Here is a 24,805-nt window from a genome sequence, read left to right as displayed (position 1 = left end):
TTTCCCTATTTGGCTATTTCCCTAGCCAGCATTTGGTGTTATCATTATTTTTTTGTTTGAGCTATTCTGATAGAAATACAGTGATATCTCACCGTCGTCTTACTTTGCATTTGATTGATGACTGGTAATGTTGAATATCTTTTTCTGTGCTTATTTGCCATCTGTATATCCTCTTGAAAGGAATGTGTATTCTGCTATTGTCGAATGGATTGTTCTATAAATGCTGATTACATTTGTTGGTTGATGATGATGAAATGAAGTTCATATTTTATGGCAGCACAAGAAAAAAATGAGATATAAAATTTTTTTCAGCCCATTTGGGCCTCCCAGAGCCCTCCCCTATAGTATGTATTCTGCTTCTGCATTAACTAGACCTGTTTAAGAAACAACATTCTTTCTTATTCTAGTAAGAAGTCACCGTGATCACAACTTGCTTTGTATGACTTGTTTCTTACCTGCAGATCTGGGTTGTATAAACGGTTGATATGTCATTTGATAAATAACTGTTTGTCTGCAAAACTTGTGGAACTGTGCCTTGACCTCTAACAGGCCCAACAGTCCTCAAGAGCTTTTTGAAAGAATGTCTCCTGGGTAATAGTCCCCAGGTCTTCAATAAAAATTTTCATTGTTTGCTGAGATCAACTGTTGATTAATTTTTCATCAGTAGTGGTTTTGTTGAATTCTTCTCTGTCCTTATGGGTTTCTGTTGTTCTATCAGTTGCTGCAGGAGAGGTGTTGAAATCTCCGACTCTGATGATGTATTCGTCTATTTCTTCTTCCAGTCCTTGTCAGTTTTTGTTTCACATGTTTTACAGCTCTGGTGTTTGAATGTGATACACATTCAAGATTGCTGTGTCTTGGGGACTTCCCTGGTGGTCCAGTGGTTAAGACTCCATGCTTTTAATGCAGGGGGCGCGGGTTCATCCCTGGCTGGGAAACTGGGATCCTACACGCCACAAGCCTGCTGTGTCCTGCTATGAGATTACCCTTTTATCTTTATGCCCCTCTCTGTCTCTAGTAATCTTTTCTGAAGTTTACTCTATCTGATGCTTTCACATCATATTTTTGATCCTCTGATTTGGGTTTTATAATAGAGACTTTTTTGTCCTTCTTTTTTAGGAATATATCATTCGGGTACAAAGAGGAATTTCCGCAGAAAATAGCTGGCAGGTAAGCTTTTTTTTTTTTTGTCACAGGAAAAATATTTAAACAAAATTCTGGCCGGGAATCATCTAAAAATCTGCAAAAACTAAAACACATAAATATACATTGTATTTCTTTTATAAAACTTTAGATCTAGGGCATCTCTTACAAAAGGCTTTTCTGTTCTCAGTTGTTTGGTTTAATTCATGTATGATGTTACCGCAGAGATTAGGAATGTGTTCCCCAGTTGGACACAGAGTAAGCAGAGTAGGCAACTGACTTGTTTTGTTCCTCCTGTTGAATAATTCAAGCCTCCTCCCGTGAAGCCATGGTGTGGGTAGGGCAGGTTAGTCGTCAGTCCACCAGTTTGAAAGATGAGATCGTGCCCTAGACATCATGCAGTTCGGATGCTGCATTTCATGGACTCTTAAATCTAGTCATGGGCAGTTTCTAGGGCTAGGTCCCGCACTGACCATGGTGATGTCTGTTTACAGCTCCAAGGCCTGCTTTCCTGATGGTTGGCCTCAGAGAAAGAGAACTTACTATATAGATCTAGAGGTCCTTTCCATCCCAGTTGACTTGCAGAGAGTGGCTGAATTCTATACAGGAGCCATTTCTTTCCTGTTGTAGTAATTATAATGACTTCTGTGTTCCATCTTCCAAAAATCTTACCTTGTCCTTCACAGCCCGGCTTGAACCTTACCTCTCACCTTAAGCAGTCTTTGACCTCAAAGGCCTGTACTTAGTCTTGTATTTGCCTGAAAATTCTAACTACTTTTAGTTGGAATAATTATAACATCACAGACTTGATGGACATGAGTTTGAACAAGCTCCTGGAGTTGGTGATGGACAGGGAAACCTGGTGTGCTGCAGTCCATGGGGTCGCAAAGAGTCAGACACAACTGAGCGACTGAACTGAACTGAACGTTTATTGTTAGGCAGTGGCTCAAGCACGTTAATTCACTTAGCCCATTAAAGCCAGTTCTGTGCCATCACATTAGCCCTATTTTACATTCAAAAGTCAAGTAGCTAGTCCAAGATCACACTGAAGTCCATGACGGAACGAGGTTAGAATTCAAGTATTCTCTATGCCACCTTTTGCTCCCTTGCAATTATTAGGTATGGCCCCATGTTTAACTTTTTGATATATATGCATGCCAAGCAGGCCCAAGGACAGTGTCCTACCAGAAAAATCAACCTTATATGTAGTCTTGTAAATGCAGTGCTTTAGAGGCCTGGGGAATACTTAATAAAAATGTAGATACTTAACCTCCTGAATTTGTTTCCCTTTGGGTGGGTAGGGTCCTCGATGATCTCCAAGTAGTTCTGCACACTAATATTTGAGAATCATCAATAAACATTAGAAAAACTATTTGAAAGCCAGAGAGCTTCCTTCCCCTCTGACTGAAGAGCTAGTGTAATTTGCTGTGGCATAATCAGTGGCACCAGCATAACTAAGAGAAAAGGCGTGGACAGTGGGTGTGGACTGTTGCCAGGAGGGGAGTTGGTGAAGGGTGGTGCTGGCAGGTGCATCCAGCCTCTAAACTGCTGTGATCTCAGAGAGGGGCAGCGTTATTCAGGGCAAAGATGGAAGAGCTTCAAAACTGTCTACATCCATTTACTTTGTTTTCATGTTCAGTTAAACTTTTTTTTTTTTTTTGGTAAATTATTAACTCATCTTTCTAGTTAACTAGGTGCCTAGGTAATTGAAAAAAAAAAAAATTAAAGGGCTATTCACCCTCAAAACATCATCCTTCTCTCTTACCTCTTGGCATCTTGCGAATTTGGCTGGCATTAACCAGTTTCCCACGGCCTAGCCAACTCTGGGACACTGCTTGGTCTGTTTTCTGGGGCTGCCAAGTGAAACAAGTTAGGCTCCAGGTATAAGCCCTGCTACCCTTGATGCAAGTGCCTTGACTCTAGAATGCCAATAAGTATTAAATAAGGAAATGAAAATCGATGGTTTGTGCTGAATCAAAACAACCACTGTTTTCTTTCTTACAGATTGTTAGGAGATACAGTGACTTTGATTTGCTGAACAACAGCTTGCAGGTAATTATTCTAAAACACCAATGACACATTTATTGCTTCGGGTATCTTAGAAATGGGTTGGAAATGGCAACATCAGGAACAAGAAGTTATCAGATTTCCCTAGCAAAGGAGATAAGCTCATACTTCAAACAGATGATGTGTGACTCTAAAAATAGACTTGGGGAATAAATGCCATTTATAATAGTCACCGTACAGCCGGCTACCTTTGTGCCAGACAGTGTCCTTAACCGCAGTCATGGGATGCTGTGTGTTATCTCCTTTTCACAGGTTAGAAATACCTAGATGGATTAATAGAATTGTTCACTGAGAGCGGGGACTCTCAGACTCTCTTAAACTAGGCCACATAGTCAGCAGTACAGATCAGCACTCAGCAGTAACTAGAGACGCAGCCTTTTTCAGCATTACCTTTTTTCTCTTAAATATGTATTTCCAAATCCCTTTGGTTAAATGTTTGTAACTTGGTGGCCATAATGGAAAGAGGGGTGAGCTGGAAACACATCTGGCTCTGCTAGTGCCGCAGGGTCCTAGGGAAGCATGGCCCCCTAGGGGTTGGCAGCACTGCCACGCCCCACCTGGCAGACCGGCCTTCAAGTGCCAGGATTATTGAAGCCCACTGGGGCTTCCCTGGTGGCTAAGGCCATGATTCAGGAAAGAATCTGCCTGTAATGCAGGAGACCTGGGTTCCATGCCTGGGTTGGGAAGTTCCCCTGGGAAGGAAGTGGCGACTCACTCCAGTATTCTTGCCTGGAGAATTCCATCAACAGAGGAGCCTGGTGGGCTACAGTCCATGGGGTCGCAAAGAGTCAGACACAACTGAGGGACTAACAGTTCTCTGCCACTTTCATTGGGCCTTTATTGTATCTCAACTTTGAATGGTGGCATAAATCCTTGAACCAGCGTGCTTAGCTCACGACCAGCTCACCTGGGGAGGTGCACTGTCTCATCACTGATTCTGAGTGATCTCCGATCCTATCCACAGACGGCAGGAGGATGGAGGGCTGGGAGGGAATGTCATGCTGCCCGTCCATCAAAAGGCCATTTTTTACTGAGCAGCCTTTGGAAAAAGAGCATTTGTAGAGTCCAGACTTTAACATTATTTGCAACACTGCTGAATGCCATGTTCTCCATCCAGCAGAACTGGCCTGAGTATCTGCAGACCTTTATGTCATTGATATATGGTCTTGCTTCACACATGGTGTCTGTCTCCATTTTAATTGTAGTGTGACCAGTTTAAATATCCAGATAGAATATCAACAGAGATCAGATTCTCAGAGATGGCTTTAATTGGTTTCACTTGTGGATTTTAAGAGCATAGTCTTTCCACTCAGACTAAAACTGGGTGTCTGATGACTATTGTAGGTGAGCCACTGACTGACATGCTGTTTATTCCAGCAGTGGATCTTCCCCACAAGGCTCTCCAGACACTTCCATGTGCTCAAAGTGGCATGAACATCTGGGAGCTAATGTTGGGCCTACTATGTGCTTTCACCTTTATGCACAAGTGAACCCTTGCCTGATTTTAAAGGAAAGGGTCGTGATTTTGTACAGTGCTATTCAGCCAGGGCTGAGTAAGAATCATGAGAGAGATACTTCTGAAATGGAAGCTGCCTGGGCCTAGACCCCAAGAATACAGGGTGGGAAGGAAAGTCTTATCTCCTGTTTGTTCTTGCTTTGGGGATATAAAGTTGAATCTCCATGACTATTCAGTTATGGCCTTGTTTAATATAATAGAAATTTATTTTTACATCAGTGTAATTTTCCCTTTTAAAATGGGCACTTTCAATGTGCATCTTATTTCAAATGCAAATATCCACGTGTATTGATGTTGGCTTGTGTTGGGCAGGATATGGCCAGACAGCACTTCAGTGGGAGGTTTTCCTGGATCCAAGTAAACAAACAGAAGAAAGTACATACAACTTTTTGGCAGTAAAATAATTTCAAAACAACCTCCATAAAACAGACCCAAAAGACTCCAAAACCACAAAATAAAACTGTGACTATGAATTTCAGTTTCTGATTACCCTTCTGACAGATAAATGAGTTCCTGCTGAAGAAAGAGAAATATAATACACATATGCAGGGTTGTTTGAATCCAATAGAAAAAACATCTAAGTGAAATAAGCAGTGTGTAAAAGTATCCATGCAATATAATAATTACATGAAATGTTTAGGAAAAATGATTGGGAGGAAGTTTGCCAGAATGTTAACAATGGGGACCTCCAGGTGGCAGGATTATGGGTTCTGTTGTTTTTTTTTCCCCCTGGTTCTTTGTACCATTCTGTACTTTCCAAGTTCAGTACAAATAAGCACGTGCAAGTTATATAAGTGGAAAAACAGAAGAAGAGCTGTATTTTCCCAATTTTTTATAGCAAATATATCTTGTGATAACAGTGAAGAGAAACCACTACCTTATTTTAAAGGCACCATCAAATCAATGACCATACAGGGAGATAGAATGAGACATGGGAAAAGACAGCAGCAGGAGCTACAGTGATGAGAACTGTAGGGGACCCTCAGGCTTGAGATGGGGACCCAGCCTCTGCCTGGGCTCTGGTACTTCCTCTCTGTCCTCACTGTCTCCATATGAAGCTAAGAGGCTGAACCAGATGACTTTGCAGATCTCTTATAGCACAAATGTTTTGTGATTTGGTTTCACTGCCCATTTTTCACATGGGAGAGACTCTACTGAACACTGAGGGGAAATGGGGACAAATTAGGGTCTGATGAGCACTTAGTGCTCCTTGGAATACTTGCTGGAATGGAGTTCAAGGCAATTTGCAGATTATTAATGGAAGTGGGACATCAGCTGATTCAGAGGTAGAAGATTTTTTCCTCCAGACAAAAAAACCTAGTTTTCTGGAAACTGATAGAGTTTGCCATGGAGTTTAGAAGTTTTTGCTAGGCTAGCATGGGTCAGGTTACGGGCTCGAGACCCCACTTTGGCTGTCAATCCCACTTTGCTTTGTCACTCTGCAGGTGTTACAAGTAGAGGAACTCTGGGGACTTCTCTGCTGGCTTTACTGTTCTCTTTCCTTTATACAGGGAACTCAAGAATGGAATCTAAAGGGCACTTTAAAAAGGGAACAATTTTTTTAAAAAATGTCATGATGAGGTGCCTTTGCTTGAAGTCGTCCCTGTGGAGGTGTCTAGGAAGTCAGGGGCTGAGGGCCTTCATCATATGTGTGCTAGTATTCTCTTGCCCTCCTTTCTAACAAGTCACAGGAGTTCTAAACTTTATATTCTGTGATGGGGAAGCATTTGAGAAGTTCTGGGAGAAGCTGAAAGAGAAAGTTAACTTCTCTTGAATGCTAGCCTCCTGTCAAAGGCAAGATTTTAAAATCACACACACACTGCAAAGTTTCAACACCTGAAGAAAAATTTCTCATGAGAACCCAAACCGGGGCAGAAAAACACCTGCCATGTGCCTAGCAGACTGACATGGCAGAGACACTCTACTCTCAGCTGTTGGCAAAGAATTCTTTGTGTCACCTGATGATTTGGAAGAGCTGATGAGGTATCTGGGCAGAGCAGTCCATTTCAGTTAAATTCAGTTCAGTTCAGTCACTCAGTTGTGTCTGACTCTTTGTGACCCCATGGACTGCAGCACACCAGGCTTCCCTGTCCATCACCAGCTCCTAGAACTTGCTCAAACTCATGTCCATCGAGTCGGTGATGCCATCCAACTATCTCATCCTCTGTCGTCCCCTTCTTCTCCTGCTTTCAATCTTTCCCAGCATCAGGGTCTTTTCCTGTGAGTCAGTTCTTCACATCAGGTGGCCAGAGTATTGGAGCTTTAGCTTCAGCATCAGTCCTTCCAGTGAATATTGAGGACTGATTTCCTTTGGGATGGACTGGTTGGATCTTCTTGCAGTCGAAGGGACTCTCAAGACTCCAACACCTCAGTTCAAAAGCATCAATTATTTGGTGCTCAGCTTTCTTTATAGTCCGGCTCATACATAGCTACTGGAAAAACCATAGCTTTGACTAGACGGACCTTTGTTGGCAGAGTAATGTCTCTGCTTTTTAATATGCTGTCTAGTTTACCTAAAGAGAAATGATGCTTGACTTAAAAAATAATAATAATTTTTTTTTTAAAGCTTGGAGGTCACCAAGTTTGAAACAGATAGCTTATCTAATTCATTCTGACATCCCCACTGTGAGTGAAAAATAGCCCTACTGGGGTTTAAATCTGATCTTGTCAGATGTGACTTTCCATTCTGAGTGACCTGGGCTTCAGCTGAGTCTGCTCTTGAGTGAGTAGTGCTGGCAGATGTGCTGATATTGGCTGATGGTATGTATATATATTTTAATCCTTATTGTATATATGATAACTCTGATGAGCAAAAGTGTTTTTCTTTTTTTAATTGAAAAATAATAAATAAGATATTTTAACATTTCATAGTATAGAATTAAAAATTAATTGACCAACCCACTCCCAGAAGTAGCTACTCTAAAGCAGGTAGAGTAAGTCCTTTTAGACATTTTTCGTGTATATGTAACTATATGCCTGGGCTTACATGTAGGTGCACACAGACACGCAAATGAGATTATATCCTGCAACTTATTAAAAGAGTTTTTAAAAGAAATAAATCAATTATATTTTCAGTAACACATTACCATTGATTCCAGTGCTCCTGAACAAAAATAGTAATAAAACAATTGACTTGGATGTGTACCAGATGAGTGATGTGCTTTCTTCATAACTTTGCTTTTCTATTTAGTTAATAAAGAAACTGCTATTCCATAAAGCGTAATTGTATGAGAGAGGAAAACAGCCTGAAGTTCAGTGTCTTATCTGGCAGTGAATTTGGCCATGGTTGAAAATTCACTTTGTGTTCTAACATATTTTCATAAGTATGTTGTAGAAACAGGCAGTTCAGAATTATCAGCCTACCTTTTCATCTTGCCTAATTCAAGTTCAAGGCCTAATTCAAGTTCAAGGTTCAAACTTGCCTAATTGCCAAGTTCAAGATCTTCATTGTTTGAAAAAATGGGGGGAAGCAGGCTCAGTTAGGTTTGCTCACATGGATGATTTAGATGACATGCTTCTCTGAATTCAAGATGCCTTTCTGTTTTAGACCTTTCCCTAGATGAGTACACATGCCACTTGGACCACTCTAAGCACAAGGGTAGACTAGTACTGCTCATTGAAAGCAGTGTTTTGCTCATTAAATTATGATACCAATCTGATACTTTGTTTTTCAAGTTTAAAAAATAGAATCAAAGTTTTAAATGATCTGGAAAATGATGTAGATTGCACACCTGCATTTACTTTTCCTTTCTCCCCAAGCCACTCTAAAACAGCAGTAAATTTGATCTTGTATATGTATACACACACACACACACACACACACACACACACACACACACACACACACACACACCCCTTCAAGGACAAATAGGAGAGGAGAAAATTATAACAAAAACATTAAAAACTAAAAACCCAGTGGATGAGAGCTAACTAATTAAGCAGATATGGGAAGGCGGAATTACGAGACGGCAGTAAGGGTGGATAAACCCATTGGGTCCCAGTTTTCACCACAGAACCTCCAAAAGATTGACAGCACCAAGTGCTACCTCCAACGTGGGGTGAGGTCAAGCTAAAATCAGGAGTTGAAAGTATGTTTAAGTAGTTGGATCCCCACAGCTCCCCATCTGAGCAACTTATGCCTGCTCTTCTCCAGTGGAGAAACTGGGTTTTTTGCCTCTGGAGAGAGTTGAACATTCTTTGGACTGGAGAATGCAGGCACAGTTGGAGATATTTACATAATAAAGAGGAGACCTGTCCAAATAAAGACATTTTTTATTAACGTGCAAGGTTTCAAACAATTCTCCTTTTCTAGGAAGCTGACGGAGGGTATCTCCACCAAAAGTGAGGGGATTATCTAAGATAAAGGCAGGCATGGATATAGAAATGGGGTTTAGCAGGAGAAAGGGCAGAGGCTTCTCTAACATGGTGGTGAAGGGAGGTCCTGGGACGCAAGTCTTGTGGCAGGTCTAGGGACCACCTGTCCTGCTTGGAACAGGTTGCTGGGTTCTGGAAAGTGCTCTTCAAGATGACATTGTTTCATCTTTGTATCTCAGTGTGTTGAAGAAAGGCTTAGATGGAGAGTTTGTAGTTGAAGAGAAAACTAGAAAAAAAAATGTTAGTTGACAGAAAGTAGTAGTAAGCATGCTGTTTGACTCAGTTGTGAGTATAATTTACCTAATGTAAGCATGCATGCTGCACTTATTTAAGTGATAGTATCATGATGTTGGAAGAATTAGGTTTAGAATGTGTGTGGATGAGATCAGGTCGTGAAAGAGAACTTAACCCTCATCTCCAGTAACGGAGAAACTTGCAGATAATGCCTAAAAGTGAAAAATCGAGGCATAACAATGTAAACCATCACTTCTTCCAAAAGATCAGCTGAAAGAGTTGAATGTGGCCCCCTTTGGGGAGTGGGGAATGGATATGTCACCTTTCGGCTGGGGTGGTGGGGAGCGAGCATCATGGGACTGCCAGCGGTAATAAACAAAAGTATTTGACTCTCAGAAAATATGTTTATGTGTAAATTTCATTTAAAAAATTAAGTCTTAAAGTGCTACACTTAGTAAAGTATTTTATCAGTTCTAAGATGTACAGGTTTTCACAGTTTTACAATACGACTGATTAGGATGTATCCTGAAATGTTTTAGACCTAACGAAACCTGTTGGCTCAGGGATTCTGCTATTCTGTCTTATTTGGGGATGACATGAGTATAATACTTTTCTTTTTTCTTTTTAATTAAAGATTGCAGGCCTAAGTCTACCTCTTCCTCCCAAAAAATTGATTGGTAACATGGATCGTGAATTTATAGCTGAGAGGCAGAAAGGTCTTCAGAACTATCTCAACGTTATCACCACAAATCATATCTTGTCTAACTGTGAGCTGGTTAAGAAGTTTCTAGATCCAAACAACTATTCTGCAAACTACACTGGTAAGTAGAGGGATCTATCAGCTACATTCCTGGGACAAAAGAGGCACTTTTCTTTGCCAGAGATAATATATGTGGGACAAACTCTCCTTCCAGATGGGGAGATGTGTTCTAGGGCATTCAGTTCAGTTCAGTTCAGTCGCTCAGTCGTGTCTGACTCTTTGTGACCGCATGAACTGCAGCACGCCAGGCCTCCCTGTCCATCACCAACTCCCGGAGTTCACTCAAACTCATGTCCATCAAGTCGGTGATGCCATCCCGCCATCCCTCTGTCATCCCCTTCTCCTCCTACCCCTAATCCCTGCCAGCATTTCTTTTCCAATGAGTCAACTCTTCTCATGAGGTGGCCAAAGTACTGGAGTTTCAGCTTCAGCATCAGTCCTTCCAAAGAACATCCAGGACCCATCTCCTTTAGAATGGACTGGTTGGATCTCCTTGCAGTCCAAGGGACTCTCAAGAGTCTTCTCCAACACCACAGTTCAAAAGCATTAATTCTTTGGCGCTCAGCTTTCTTCACAGTCCAACTCTAGGGCATTATTCATCTGCTAATACTTACCTGATTGTAATTTACTGTAGATATCTAAGAAGAACATATTTTTAAACTGGAAGATAATTGCTTTATAATGTTGTGTTAATTTCTGCTGTACCATAAAGTGAATCAGCTGTATGTACACGTATATCCCCTCCCTCCTCAGCTGCTGACCGCCACCCCCAGCCCACCCTCTAAGCCGCCATGGAGCACTGAGCTGAGCCTGCTGTATTTTACTGCGGTTTCCCACTACCTATCTGTGTCACGTGTGGTAGTGCATATGTGTCAGTCCCAACCTCCCGATTCTTCCCACCCTCTCCTTTCCCCACTGTCCACAGATGCCTTCTCTATGTCTGCATCTCTGTTCCTGCCTTGGAAACAGGTTCATCTGTACCATTTTTCTAGACACACTTATATGTGTTAACAGATATTTATTTTTCTCTTTCTGACTTACTTCCCTTGGTGTGACACACTCTAGGTCCATCCATGTCTCTATAAGACAAAAATTAGTTCTAAAATATTTTTAATGCTTGTTTAGAAAAATACGGAAGAGAACTTGTCTGTGTACAAAGTCTTATCACTATTATCTTCCCTGACAAAACTGAGAGTAAATAGTCCACAGTGATCTGTACAGTAATGTCAGTTTTATTTATATTTGCCTGTTTTTGTGTTTACAATATATATTATGCCTGGCTCTTTTGGGAATTACTTTAAACACAATAGTGATTCAGAAGGGGCCTTTCTGTGTCTTCCCAGTTGCTTGCTGAAACCTGCTGTGTGCAAAGCCTGGGGAGCAGGTGGTCCCTTTCCAAACCTTCCCTGGACAGAGCAGCAGCCAGGGGCCTGAGTGGGAAAGGGTGCCAGTCACACACACGGCCAGCAGCAGTTCTGTAAGCCCATTGTCAGCAGAATGAGTGATTAAATGTTTAATACACTCTGGCATGGTCTTGAACAGGCCAATAGAAGCTGTTGTAAAACCAAACCAGTGACTAGAATTCAGCCAATATGTTAAAGCTAAACCATGCTGAGAGTCTAAGTGGAACACTGGGTATCATTAGTAAGCTGATTTCCTTGCTAAGAGAATAGACTGTTTAGAGGCTACATTTTGCGTCCTTAGAACACTCCTTTTGAAGTAATTAGAAGGAGATGCTTTTATTCTTGTGTCAGATAGAGGGAAACAGAGGACTGCTTATCAGGCACGAAACTTTTCTTGATCTTATTTTTAATTAATTAACTGATTAAGTTTTGGCCATGCTGGGTCTTCGTTGTTCTAGCTGTGATGTGCGGGCTTCTGATTGTGGTAACATCTCTTGTTTCTGGGCACGGGCTCTAGGGCATGAGGGCTTCAGTGGCTGCAGCACATGGACTCAGTAATTGCAGCTCCCAGGCTCCAGAGCACAGGCTCAGTAGTTACGGCACATGGACTTTGTTGCTCCGAGGCATGTGGAATCTTCCTGGATCAGGGATCAAACTGATGTCTACTGCAGTCTACCAGGGTAGCCTGAAACTTTTCTGCATAATGGAATCACCTGGGGAGCTTTAAAACAAATTCCAATGCCCAGACTGCATTCATGCCAGTCAAATCAGAATCTCTGTGGATGGGGTTCATAGTTTGTAACCTTGCCCTCCCCAGAGATTCTGATATGCAGCTGAGTTTGAAAACCACAGTTGGAAATTGCTACTCACATCACGGGTCCTCTGACCAGCAGCACTGGCATCATCGGGAGCTTGTTAGGGATGTAACATTCAGGCCCCAGCCCAAACCTAGAATCAGGATGTGGTTTTTAACAAGGTCCCCAGGTCATTTGCATGCATATTAAAGTTTGAGAAGCCTTGCCCGAGAACATGCCTGTCATCTTCTAGTGAAAGTGCCTGCAGGGGTAAGAAGAATGCCTTTGTAGAAAGCAACCCACTGAAGGGAAGTTTATTTCAAACTCATATTTGCTGTAAGTTATGAAACAGAACTTTGAGTTGTTACAAGGCTTGCATTTTTACCCCACTTGTTTCTTGGAGCTCATTGGAGAAAAGGCATCACCGGCCTGGGGCTCCCAGGACAACTCGTGTTCTCTCAGAGCAGGTCTCCCTTGGCTTTCATTTCACCTACTTCACCTCACTTGTTCCAGGATTGTCACACCATGGACTCTGGGCTGACTTTTATCGAGTCCCTTGCAGCTCAGCCCTGTTCACTGGTTTGTTCGTCCGCGTCGTTTCCCGACAGTGTCTGCTAGTGTCCTCCTGAGGTCAAATGTCACGGTGTAGTGTACACGTGATGATGCTATCCATTCCGGACGCTTGACTCTCTGCTCTGCCATGCCATGTCCTGGGTGCGGGGCTGGGTGTTGGGGTACAGGTGCGAGGAAAATGTGCTCCTTGTTCTCAGGGAGCTTGTACTAGAAATACCTTGAGTTGCCAGGGGATCAGAGCTAGCAGGGACCTTGCAGCAGATGCATCTAGACTAACCCTCTTGTTTTATTTATTTTTTAATGTAAGTTTGTTGTTGTTTTTCTTCCAGTTTTATTGAGATATGATTGACATACAGCACTGAATATGTTTAGGTGTATAGCATAGTGATTTGACTTACATACATTGTGACATGAGGATCACAGTAAGTTTAGTGACCATCTGTCATCTCATAGAGATGCAGGATTAAAGTAGGAGAGGAAAATTGCTTCTGTGTGATAAGAACTCTTAGAGTTTACTCTCTTAGTAACTTTCATGCATAATGTACAACAAAGTTAGTTATATTTATCGTGCTGGGTATTGCATTCCTAGTACTTATTTATCTTATAGCTGAAGTTTGTACCTTTTGGCCACCTTCATTCAATTCCCCATCCTCCTACCTCCAGCCCCCACCTCTGGTAACCACAAATCTGATCTCTTTTTCTGTGCGTTTTTGACGAATAATTGACCTGCACTACTGTGTTAGTTCCTGTTGCACAACATTATGATTTGATGTTTCTATACCTGTCAAAATAATCATCATGATAAGTCTACTTACATATGTCACCATAAAAAGATATTATGTAGTTATCAACTGTATCCCTCCATGTTGTTGCAAATGGCAAGATGTCATTCTTTTTTGTGGCTGATTAATATGCCCCGTGATGCCTAGGTTGCGTCCACATCTCAGCCACTGTGAATAATGCCACAGTGAACATGGTGGGTGTGTATATTTTTTTCTAGTTAGTGTTTTCATTTTCTTCTGGTAAATACCAAGGAGTGAAATTGAACAACCATATGGTAGTTCTGCGTCTAAAGTTTTTGAGGGCTCTCCGTATTCTTTGCTGTAGTGGCTATTTCAAGTTACCTTCTCATCAGTAATCCACAAGGGTTCTTTTTCTCTGCATCTTCACCAAAACTTATTTATTCGTGGTCTTTTTGATGATAGCCATCCTGATGGGTGTGAGGTGATACTTCACTGTGGTTTTGATTTGCATTTCCCTGATGAGTACTGATGTTGAGCATCTTTTCATGTACCTGTTGGCAATCTGTCTGTCTTCTTGGGAAAAATGTCTATTCAAGTATTCTGCCCATTTTTTAATAGTGTTTTTTGTGTTTTGATATTTAGTTGTATGAGTTCTTTGTATATTTTGAACATTAACCATTTGTCAGATACATTGTTTGCAAATCTGTTCTCCGATTCAGCAGCTGGTCTTTTTGTTTTGTTAATGGTTTTCTTTGCTGTGCAAAAGCTTTTAAGTTTGATTAGGTTCCATTGGTTGGTTTTTGCTTCTTGTGTTTCCCAAGGGGGCATATCCAAAAAAAACATTGCTAAGACCAATGTCAAAGAGTTTGTCACCTGTGTTTTCTCCTAGGAATTTTATGTTTTTAGGTCTTCCATTTATGTCTTTAATCCATTTTTAGTTTATTTTTGTATATGATGTGAGAGAGTAGTCCAGTTTGGTTCTGTTGCATTCAGCTGTCTAATTTTCCCGAATTTATTGAAGAGGTTGTCTTTTCTCCATTGTATATTCTTGCCTCCTTTGTTGTATTAATAGATTAATTGCTGATAGAAGTACGGGTTCATTTCTGGGCGCTCTGTTCTGTTTCTTCATGCTCTGTGTGTGTGCTTGTGCACATCCCAGTACCATACTGTTTTGACTATTGTACCTTTGTAGTGTGCTTTGAAATCACAAGCATGATGCTTCCAGCTTTTCTTTTTCAAGATTGTTTTGACTATTCAAGATCTCTTCTGTTTCCATAAAAATTTAGAATTATTTGCTCTAGCTCTGTGAAAAAAGCTAGTGATATTTTATAGGGATTGCACTGAATCTGTAGATTGCCTTAGCCTGTACAGTCATTTCAGCTATATTCATTCTTCCAGTCCATGAACACAGTATATCTTTCCATCTGTTTGTGTCCTCTTCACTTTCTTTCGTTAGTATCTTAGAGTTTTTAGAGTACAGATCTTTTACCTGTTTAGTTGGATTTATTCTTCTTGATATGATTGTAAATGGAATTGTTTTCTTACTTTCATTTCTTTGTGATAGTTTCTTGTTAGTATACAGAAATGCAACCAGTTTCTGCATATTAATTTTGTATCCTGCAACTGTGCCAAACTCATTGAGTTCCAGGAGAACCCTCTCATTTTATACATGAGCAGTCTCCCAAGAAGGGCCTTACCTAGGGTTGCATATTTGTATGATTGCACAAGTGTCTAGTGTCTGAATGTTTCTCAATTAAAATGCTGCTCAGCCCCTGGAACATTGTCTGATCCCTATATCTCCTCCTCATGTCCCTCTCTACATGCTGCTCTTGTCCTGATTTTTCCCCTCTCTCCCAGGATGCCAGACAATCAGGAATCCAAAGGAGATGAGCACAGGAGTGTGAGAAAACTGTCAGAGACTCCTGCCAGAACCCAAACACTTAAGTAGCTGCCGCTATTTAGAGGGCACAGTCCTGATGAAACAATAAGGGTTGGGTGCTGTTTTCAGAGAAGTGCTGATTAATTTCCCCCTTTGCATGAAATGTCAGAACTTTGTCTTTCCTCTGCGCTGACTCACCAAGTGCCTCAGGAAAGGGAAACCCAGGCCACCTCCTCCACATCAGCTTAACTGAGCTGTTCCCCAAAGAGCAGGGCAGTCTTGTCCAGGTTTCCCAAAACTTACAGTGTGGCCCATGGCCCCCAAGGGCACCCCGTGCACCTCCAGCTTCTGGCATTTCCCCTGTAATATGGATACTGTCTGTACCTCTCCTTAGTTTCTGTGGCCACTGTCCAGCTTCCCTTCAGCAGGATCTGAGTTTTGTGTTCAGGTGTGGCTGAAACCACCAAGGCCACGTTTCCTGCCTATTGCTCTGACTGAGCCTGCAGGTGTTTTGTCAGAGGAGACACGTTGATGCCACCCATTCCCCAGGGGATGGGTGGCCAGCAGCTCTCAGGACATCAGCAGCTCCCTGCTTTCCTCTCTGGGACCCCAGCCGGGGATTGCTGGTCCTTTTCTTCCTTTCCTTCTGCTTTTTTGTTGTTCAGTTGCTCAGTTGGGTCCCACTCTTTGTGATCCCATGAACTGCAGTACGCCAGGCTTCCCTGTCCTTCACTATCTCCTGGAGTTTGCTCAGACTCATGTCTGTTGAATCCATGATGCCATCCAACCATCTCATCTTCTGTCATCCCCTTCTCCTCCTGCCCTCAGTCTTTCCCAGCATCAGGGTCTTTTCCAGTGAGTCAACTCTTCGCATCAGGTGGCCAAAGTATTGGAGCTCAAGGTTCAGCATCAGTCCTTCTAATGAATATTCAGGACTGATTTAATTTAGGATTGACTGGATTGATCTCCTCGCTGTCCAAGGCACTCTCAAGAGTCTTCTCCAGCACTACATTTTGAAAGCATCAGTTCTTTGGCTCTCAGCCTTCTTTATGGTCCAGCTCTCACATCTGTATGTGACTACTGGAAAAACCATAGCTTTGACTGTATGAACCTTTGTGGGCAAAGTGATATCTGTGCTTTTTAATATGCTGTTTGGGTTTTTCATAGCTTTCCTTCCAAGGCACAATCATCTTTTAACTTCATGGCTGCAGTCACCATCTGCAGTGATTTTGGAGCCCAAGAAAATAAAATCTGTCACTGTTTCCAAGTTTTCCCCATGTATTTGTCATGAAGTGATGGGTCTGGATGTCAAGATCTTCATTTTTTGAAAGTTGAGTTTTCAGCCAGCTTTTTCATTCTCGTCTTTCACCATACTTTCTGCCGTTAGGGTGGTACCATCTGCATATCAGAGGTTGATATTTCTCCCAGCAGTCTTGATTCCAGCTTGTGATTCATCCAGCCTGGCATTTCACATGATGTACTCTGCACAGAAGTTCAATCAACAGGGTGACAATCTATAGCCTTGATGTACCCCTTTCCCAATTTTGAACCAGTCTGTTATTCCATGTCTGGTTCTTACTGTTGCTTCTTGACCTGCATACAGGTTTCTGAGGAGGCAGATAAGATGGCCTGGTATTCCAATCTCTTTTTACTACCAAATTCACTGAAAGGAAATATGGGTCCTTGGTGCTTTGTTGAGGGTTGGTTTGGGGTTGTTCATTTGAATTAAAAAGTCTAATTGAGGGCCAGCTGTTGTACAGGGAAATCAGTTGTCTCCTGGCCAGTCATGTGGGGTTTATGTTGAGAAACATGTACACATACACACACATCGCCTTATTCATCTTGTTAGCAAGGTATAGCCATCACTGCACTGTAACCATCTTCCCACCTTAAACCAGTCCGTAAATAAGCTTTTTAATGTCCATGCAGATGTCACTGGGACCAGAAATCAAGAGGCCTGCATCCTGGCCCCAGCTTTCTTATTAGCAGCACCTTCTCCACTTTGTAGGCCTCGGGGTCCTGACTGATGACATAAGAGATGGAGGTGGGGAGAGTGGACCAGATAGTATCCAAAGCTCTCTTCTAGCTCTAAAATCCCAAGAGTCCTGTGAACAGGTCAGATAGTAGTGGGCTCCAGGGTGGAGTGGAAGAGAGAGGGAGGGTTTGGGCAGGAGATGAGGGTGGGAGTGAAGGTGAGATTATATTCAGAACAAGAGCAGGGTGCTTCAGAAAGGCTGCAGTTTGCTGTAACATACCAGCTGGTCTGTATTCCCTGCAGTCACTTCATGGGGCTAAGATCTAGGTGGTCAAAGGCTGCACACAGTGAGGGCAGCTGGTACTTTCTGAGCTGAGAAGTCTGAGCTCTGTGGGGAGCGTAAGGTGGACTTGAAGGTGTCGCTCTGCGTTTCCTGTCTGGGGCTTGTTTGTCAGCGTCTAGAGAGCATGAGAGTCAGACACGACTGAGCGTCTTCACTTTCACTTTTCACTTTCATGCATTGGAGAAGAAAATGGCAACCAACTCCAGTGTTCTTGCCTGGAGAATCCCAGGGACGAGGGAGCCTGGTGGGCTGCCGTCCATGGGGTCGCATAGAGTCGGACACAACTGCAGCGACTTAGCAGCAGCAGAAGAAAGCGTGCAGTTTCCCCCATGGGTCAGTCAGTGCTAATGAAAGGGAGGGCAGATGCCTTCCTTTTCATGGATTTCATGTGCTCATGAATGAGTGTGCACACCCATTGCGCATGGATTCAACCCTTGCTACTGTGGGGTAGTCGCTTAGTCATGTCCGATTCTTTGCGACCCCATGGACTGTAGCCTGCCGGGCTCCTCTGTGTATGAGATTTCCCAGGCAAGAATACTGGAGTGGGTTGCCATTTCCTTTTCCAGGGGAATCTTCTCAACCCAGGATCGAACCCACGTCTCCTGGTTGGCAGGCAGATTGTTTACTACTGAGCTATTTAGGAAGCCCATTGAACCCTTGGTTAGTTCTTACTTCATCAGATATTTACTGAGCACCTGCTATGTGACAGGTACTGTGACTGCAGCACCAAGCAGGAAATAGTCTCCTAACCCAACTCCTGCCCCAGGGAGGAGTACTGGGGTAGGAGTACTTCTGTAGGGAGATTGACTGGTAAAGACTGTGCCAGGTTAAAGACGTGATAGCACCTCGAGGGTGGGGGTCCAGGTAGAGATGACCCAGCTCTGAAGGTGGAGGAAGGCTTCCCAGAAGAGGTGACACCTGCATGGAGACCTGAGGTGAGTAGAAGTTAGCTAGGCCAAGAGGCAAGGGCCCGTACTCCAGGAGAGAAAGAAGTAAATATTTCTATGTGGCTGTGGGCTCTGCCATGTTTAAGATATTTCTTTCTAAAGCCAATGATCACAGTCTCGTGGAAGACTAGTAGGACAGAATGCCATAGGAGAGGGCCGTGTGGAGCACTGGAGAGTACAGAGGAGGGAAGAAGGGAGCAAGCCCTGGCTAGGGGAGCAGCAAGTTTGGGTTGAGCCTCAAAGGTTGGATGGGCAGGAATAGAGAATACTGAGGATTAGGGTAGGCCAGTCTTCAGGGGCCATGGCAGGTACACTCTCAGTGACAAGAGTGTGAGGCTCACACATTATTGGGCGGTGGGGGTAGGGGGTCTAAAGACCGAAGGTGTGAGGTTTAGAAGCTTGGTCCTAATTGGTAAGGACATGGGGCGCCAACAAAGACTTCTAAGCAGAAGACGTTTAGGATTGAAATGTGTTGCCTGAATCTGAGGAGGGAAGGGATTAATATTGGGAGCATGGTGGTCGTGTGGCTTACTTGAGAATAAATCATAGCTCAGAGGAAAGACAATGTCCTGTCTATAATTTCCTGATCCCAAAGATAAAAAAGAAGGGGAAAAAAAAGCTATTTTCTAATCCTTAATTTGTCAGTAACAAATCTAAACATGTTACATTTACTCACAGCTACTTCCCCCACTTCAAAAACAATGTACAATGCACAGTAAACATGGTGAAATAATGAGATTGTCGGGGATTATGAGTCACTGTTAGTTCTGAACCAACTGTCCTTTAAAGTCTCTGAGAATGACAGTGTATCGCATTTAGAAGATTATTTTTCATAATCCTTCTCAGTGTTGTGATTTTCACGTAAAAGAATATCTTTTGAAGTAGCTTACATTCAAGTTATTTTGGAAATGCTGAAAGCCTTTTATATCAGCATTACTTACAGAAAAAGTTCAGAGCTTCCAGTGTTGGTTATGAAAATTCGTCTGCTGCCGCCACACCCAACCTCTCCAAATGGTTGTCACATTGGAGTAGTTAAAGCGAATGTAAATGGAGTCTGTTCTGTATCTGTCATCTCATATTCTTTTAGGTGCAGACAGCACTGACGCTTTACATATTGAGTCAGTAAGATTGTTTTCTTCCCCAAATCTCTTAATTGATAATGTACTCTAAAATATATCAAAATAATATTGTCTGCCAAGCTCTAGGCATAGTAGTTCCAGACTAGGTCATTTCAACACATGGAAAGAGTTTCTGCTGAATCCCTGGTGCCTGGGATGTAACTGATGCTTGGCAGAAGTGCAGTTTCACAATGGATTTGCAGGATTGCTGTTTGCTTTCAGGGATCCAACGTGGCTTTCATTCACTCACTACATTGAGGGGGGAAACAGCAAATTACAGATGTTGCTTTTCGCAGGAAATGTAAAAAGCACAGTTATTCTGATGATTTTTTTTATACTGTGAACTTTAAAGAACTTCCTCTTTTCATTGTCTTCATAGAAGGGGGAAACATTCTCATGATAAACACAAAGAGAAGGATGGATTTTTTTTTTCCAGTAAGCAGATGTACAGTGGTTTCCCACAACAGAGCCATGTTGTTGCTGTGCATGGATGTTTTTCTAAAACACTGGCTTTTATTTCCAATATATATATTTAAGGCTAATCGCTTCTTTGTTGGTGAAAGCTATAATTTCATGAGGAATGAAGATGGGATAAATACCACTTGAAGCAATGTTTAATGCTATTCCAGGGTGACCTTAGGACACATTTTGAGTTTTGTGCTCCAGTTGTTGTCTGGTACATATATTGAATTCTTGGCTTAAGACAACTAGTTTGCATATTTTAGATCTTCCAGTTTAATTATTCTGTTACTAATTACGTTCTTTAATAAACTTTTGATTTTAGAATAATTTTAGATTTACAGAAAAAATAATGGCAGCGATAGTATAGAATTTCCGTATATGCCCTCATCCAATTTCCCCTAATGTTAACATTTTATATAAGCATGATACATTTATATCAAAACTAAGAAATGAGCATTCACACATTACTATTAATTATAGTTTTATTCAGATTTCATTGGATGTTTCATTACTGTTGTTATTCTGTTCCAGGATCCAATCTAGAGTCCCATGTTTTATTTACTCTGTGTTCATTTTTTTATAATTAAATTTTTAAAGACCATCAGAATTTCACTTGCAAGAATAACATCTTAAGTGTATGGCACTTTCCTGATATGTTTGTCTAATAAATACATTTCCAAAATATCTTTGCAGAGATTGCCTTACAACATGTTTCCATGTTCTTCCGGTCAGAGCCAAAGTGGGAGGTGGTAGAACCATTGAAAGACATAGGTGAGAAACTGGTGTGCCCATTGTGTTAAAAAAGGATCACAGAACTGGGTTCTTTGTCATGCTTTCTTATAAGTATCCCAGAAAAGCTTTTATGCAGGTGAAATGCATAAGGAATGCAGGTGATGTCTTTTTTCGTCTGTTTCCATACTATTTGAGGATTCAGTCCTTAACTTTTATTAGTGAGTGAATCTTGGTTACAGACGCATCTGGGGATTTGGATGGTGGTAACTAAGTTTCAGAACTATCATTCATTCCTCTCTTATCTTTTCCATTAAATCTAAACTGAAGTGCTGTTTTCCTTTTTCCATGAGTAATTTCTTTTATTTTTCAGTTTATTTTAGTGGAGCTTTTACCATTTCAGTATTACCAAATGGTTGTGTGCAGGTTCCTATATACCTATGAATAATGTTTCTGAACTTAATTTTTATAAATTATTTGGTCAGTAAAACAGAATCAGTTGGTGTTAGATCATATAGCTATAAACACATCTCCTTTTATGACAGGTTGGAGGATAAGGAAGAAATATTTCTTGATGAAGATTAAAAATCAGCCAAAGGAACGGCTAGTGTTAAGCTGGGTAAGCTAATTTTGTTTTGTTTTGCTTTAGACTAATTTCAGGGACTTCAGGTGGGTTTATGAAAAAGCAAGAGAACTAACAAGACAAAATTGTACTGTGCTGCCAAGAGATGTAAAGGGCCCCTTAGTCATACGTCAAAGAGTCATTTTCAGTCACTTTGTTTATGCATGTGGTAATATCAGTGTGACTACATTTCATCAGCTAGTAAATGTTTGGAAAGAAATACGAACAGCTTAAAATAGTTTTCTTGGACCTCTTTAGGACTGACACTTTGGCAGTTTTTTAAAAAAAAATGCTTGAGCATTATTTTTATTTTATCTATCACTTTGAGAGCTCTAGTGATACACTTGGTTAATAAAATTAGGTAACATTACAGTTAGGTGCTAGTATTTGTATGTTTATATACTCCAGAAAGGCCATGAGGCAACACAAATTGCTGTGGTTTTCATCTTTGGTTTAGTAGTCATGTATTTGGACAGATTTTTTTTAAAAAGGAAAGGCTCGTAAGGAATTTTTCTTTTGATGACCAAAACAGCACCCTGATATTTCCTCCCATGTTTGCAGGCTGACCTTGGTCCTGACAAGTATCTGTCAGATAAAGATTTTCAGTGTCTAATCAAACTTCTGCCTTCCTGTTTGGTGAGTACAAGTCCTTCTGTTATTCTTGATGCCGATGGCAGATTCACAATGTTTTCTTGTGGGTGGGTGGCGCTGAAAACACTCTCCAGGGTTGAGAATGGAGAGGTAGAGCAGATTTCTCTTCAGACTGGAAGTGCTCAGGGCTACTCCCACTGGCCATTTAAATGACATTCACGACTTCCAGACCACCCACAAAATGTGGTAATTTATTCAATTTTTTCTATTCATTTGGCCACGCTGCGTGGTATGCAGGATCCCTACCAGGGATCTCATCCGCACTGCTTGCAGTGGAAACACAGAGTCGTGACCACTGGATTATCAGGGAACCCTGAAATATTGTTTTTGTGTTTCAAGCAAATATCAGAGTAGGAAAGCACCCACTTCTCTGAGCCTCTTGTTCCTGGTGAGGATGTTTATTATCAATGAGTTGAGAGATCTGTTTCTAGCCTGAGAAAGCAGAACTGATGCAAATTTAGATTAACCGGAAAAGGAATTCTAATCCAAGGCTTTCAGTGGTAAAAACCTCATGAATGTCTTTCAAAAGATATGCAGATATTCTTAAGGAAAAGACTAACCTGGCCAGAGAAAATTGAGTTAGTGTTGATATTCGTTTTTTGAAGAGAATGTCTTGTCAAGCTAGCAAGACCAAGTGTTTAATGTGGTGTGATACCTGGCGGAGAAAAATACTGTGGTCTTTGAGTCTGATAGGTTGTGTCACACAGGCTGTGAGCGTGCAATCCTAAATTTTTTTTCTTGGATACTCTCTTTTAAAAAAGAAGATAATGCAAGCTAGTGGTGCATATTAATTGCAGAAAGTCGGAAAGCACAGATAGGCAAAAATAAAATAAAATTTGCCCATAATTGCAAGTAACCTGAAGTATGGGCCAAAGTGTCATGTTCAATTGTTACTTCTCTGGAATTTTATTTTATTTTTGGCTGCGCCTTGTGTCTTGCGGGCTCTTAGTTCCCCAAACAGGAATTGAATCAAGGCCACAGTAGTGAAAGCCCAGAATCCTAACCACTAGGCCCACCAGGGAACTCTCTTACATGATTATTTTTGAAAAAAATCGTATAGATACTGTTCTAAAGCTTGATTTTTGTTGTTGTTAGTGGTATATCCATGAACATCTTTTGTTGTTAATAAATGTAGTATAATGCATCATTATTACTGACTGCATAAAATTATCATCGGCCATACCTCAGTTCACTCAGCTAATCCACTAGACATGTGGATCACTTCTAGTTTTTTGCTCTTATTTTTTTAAAAAATGCCATGGTGAACAATTTTAGCTGAACATTTGTACCCATTCTTAGTTATTTTTATAAGATAACTAAAACTAATTAATAAGCAGTTATAGGGAAGTTTTTTCTTTGAGACTATATAAGTAGCATCAGAGAAGGCAATGGTGCCCCACTCCAGTACTCTTGCCTGGAAAATCCCATGGACCGGAGGAGCCTGATAGGCTGCAGTCCATGGGGTCGCTAAGAGTCGGACACAGCTGAGCAACTTCACTTTCACTTTTCACTTCCATGCATTGGAGAAGGAAATGGCAACCCACTCCAGTATTCTTGCCTGGAGAATCCCAGGGACGGGAGAGCCTGGTGGGCTGCTGTCTATGGGGTCGCACAGAGTCGGAAACGCCTAAAGCGACTTAGCAGCAGCAAGTAGCATAGTCTTTATCAAACCCACTAGAGATTTTCTAACTCCATCATTTCTCTTTTATTTACTGGTTGGCATTCTACTATAAGGAAGAGCTTCATGTTCTCTCTTTTTTATCTATTTATATCAGTATGAATTCCAAGGATTTTTATTTTATTCATTGGGTTTCTTTTTGAGGTGATGAAAATATTCTAAAATTAGGCTGTGTGATAGTCACACAGCTCTGAATATATGGAAAACCACTGAGTTGTATACTTTCAACAGGTGAGGTATATTGGGATGTGAATTGCATTTCAGTAAAGCCGTGAAAATATCCCCAACAGTTGCTTTGTTGTGATGATCAGGAGGAACTTCATGATCAGTTTTCTGTATTTCCCTGGGCACCCCCTTCCATCCCCCTGCCCATCCAGTCCTCACACAGTCCAGCTCCCAAGGGTTTAAATCTTCCTGACACTCCTTTGAGCTCAAGGCCGTTGTAATACTTGAAGTCATTTAGTCCATGTATCCACAATTCCAGGTCACATGAGGACTTTTCTTTCAGTCATTAAATAATTTGTCTTACTCCCCACCCTGCTTTGTTGACATCCATGTCCGCCTCTCAGGAGGGCAGTGTCACTCATTATATTGCACACTCCAGCAGAGGGACAGGAAGACGCATGCTCACTGCTCTGGAAAAGGGCCAGATGCTGAAAGATGCTGCCATTGCTTGTTTTCTGGCTGTCATGCTCCCTGGCTTATCACTAGACAGCAGTGTGGAGTGTTAGGCAGCCCTGTGAGGGGAGACACATTTGTCCTGGTTCCCACTTGGCTGCTCTAGAATTTGGCTT

At 41.6% G+C, this 24,805-nt stretch overlaps 1 protein-coding gene across 11 annotated transcripts in view; it reads left to right on the top strand.

Moving 5' to 3' along the window:
* PXK (PX domain containing serine/threonine kinase like) overlaps window positions 1–24,805 on the top strand; it is an 82,812-nt gene that overhangs the window by 26,855 nt on the left and 31,152 nt on the right. For 3 of the 11 annotated variants that reach the window (XM_068981952.1, XM_068981951.1, XM_068981950.1), the window contains exons 2-7: window positions 1,120–1,170; window positions 3,148–3,195; window positions 9,969–10,155; window positions 21,025–21,102; window positions 21,606–21,679; window positions 22,244–22,318. In XM_068981952.1, coding sequence (XP_068838053.1) covers window positions 1,120–1,170; window positions 3,148–3,195; window positions 9,969–10,155; window positions 21,025–21,102; window positions 21,606–21,679; window positions 22,244–22,318 — 513 coding nt within the window. The remainder of the gene's footprint in view (window positions 1–1,119; window positions 1,171–3,147; window positions 3,196–9,968; window positions 10,156–21,024; window positions 21,103–21,605; window positions 21,680–22,243; window positions 22,319–24,805) is intronic. The other 8 variants (XM_068981961.1, XM_068981957.1, XM_068981954.1 and 5 more) reach the window with 3 other exon arrangements.

This window comes from Capricornis sumatraensis, chromosome 10, assembly GCF_032405125.1.
Source record: "Capricornis sumatraensis isolate serow.1 chromosome 10, serow.2, whole genome shotgun sequence".
Taxonomy (NCBI): domain Eukaryota; kingdom Metazoa; phylum Chordata; class Mammalia; order Artiodactyla; family Bovidae; genus Capricornis; species Capricornis sumatraensis.
The sequence above is the reverse complement of the archived record's forward strand: the minus strand, read 5'-3'. Positions and strand labels throughout refer to the sequence as shown.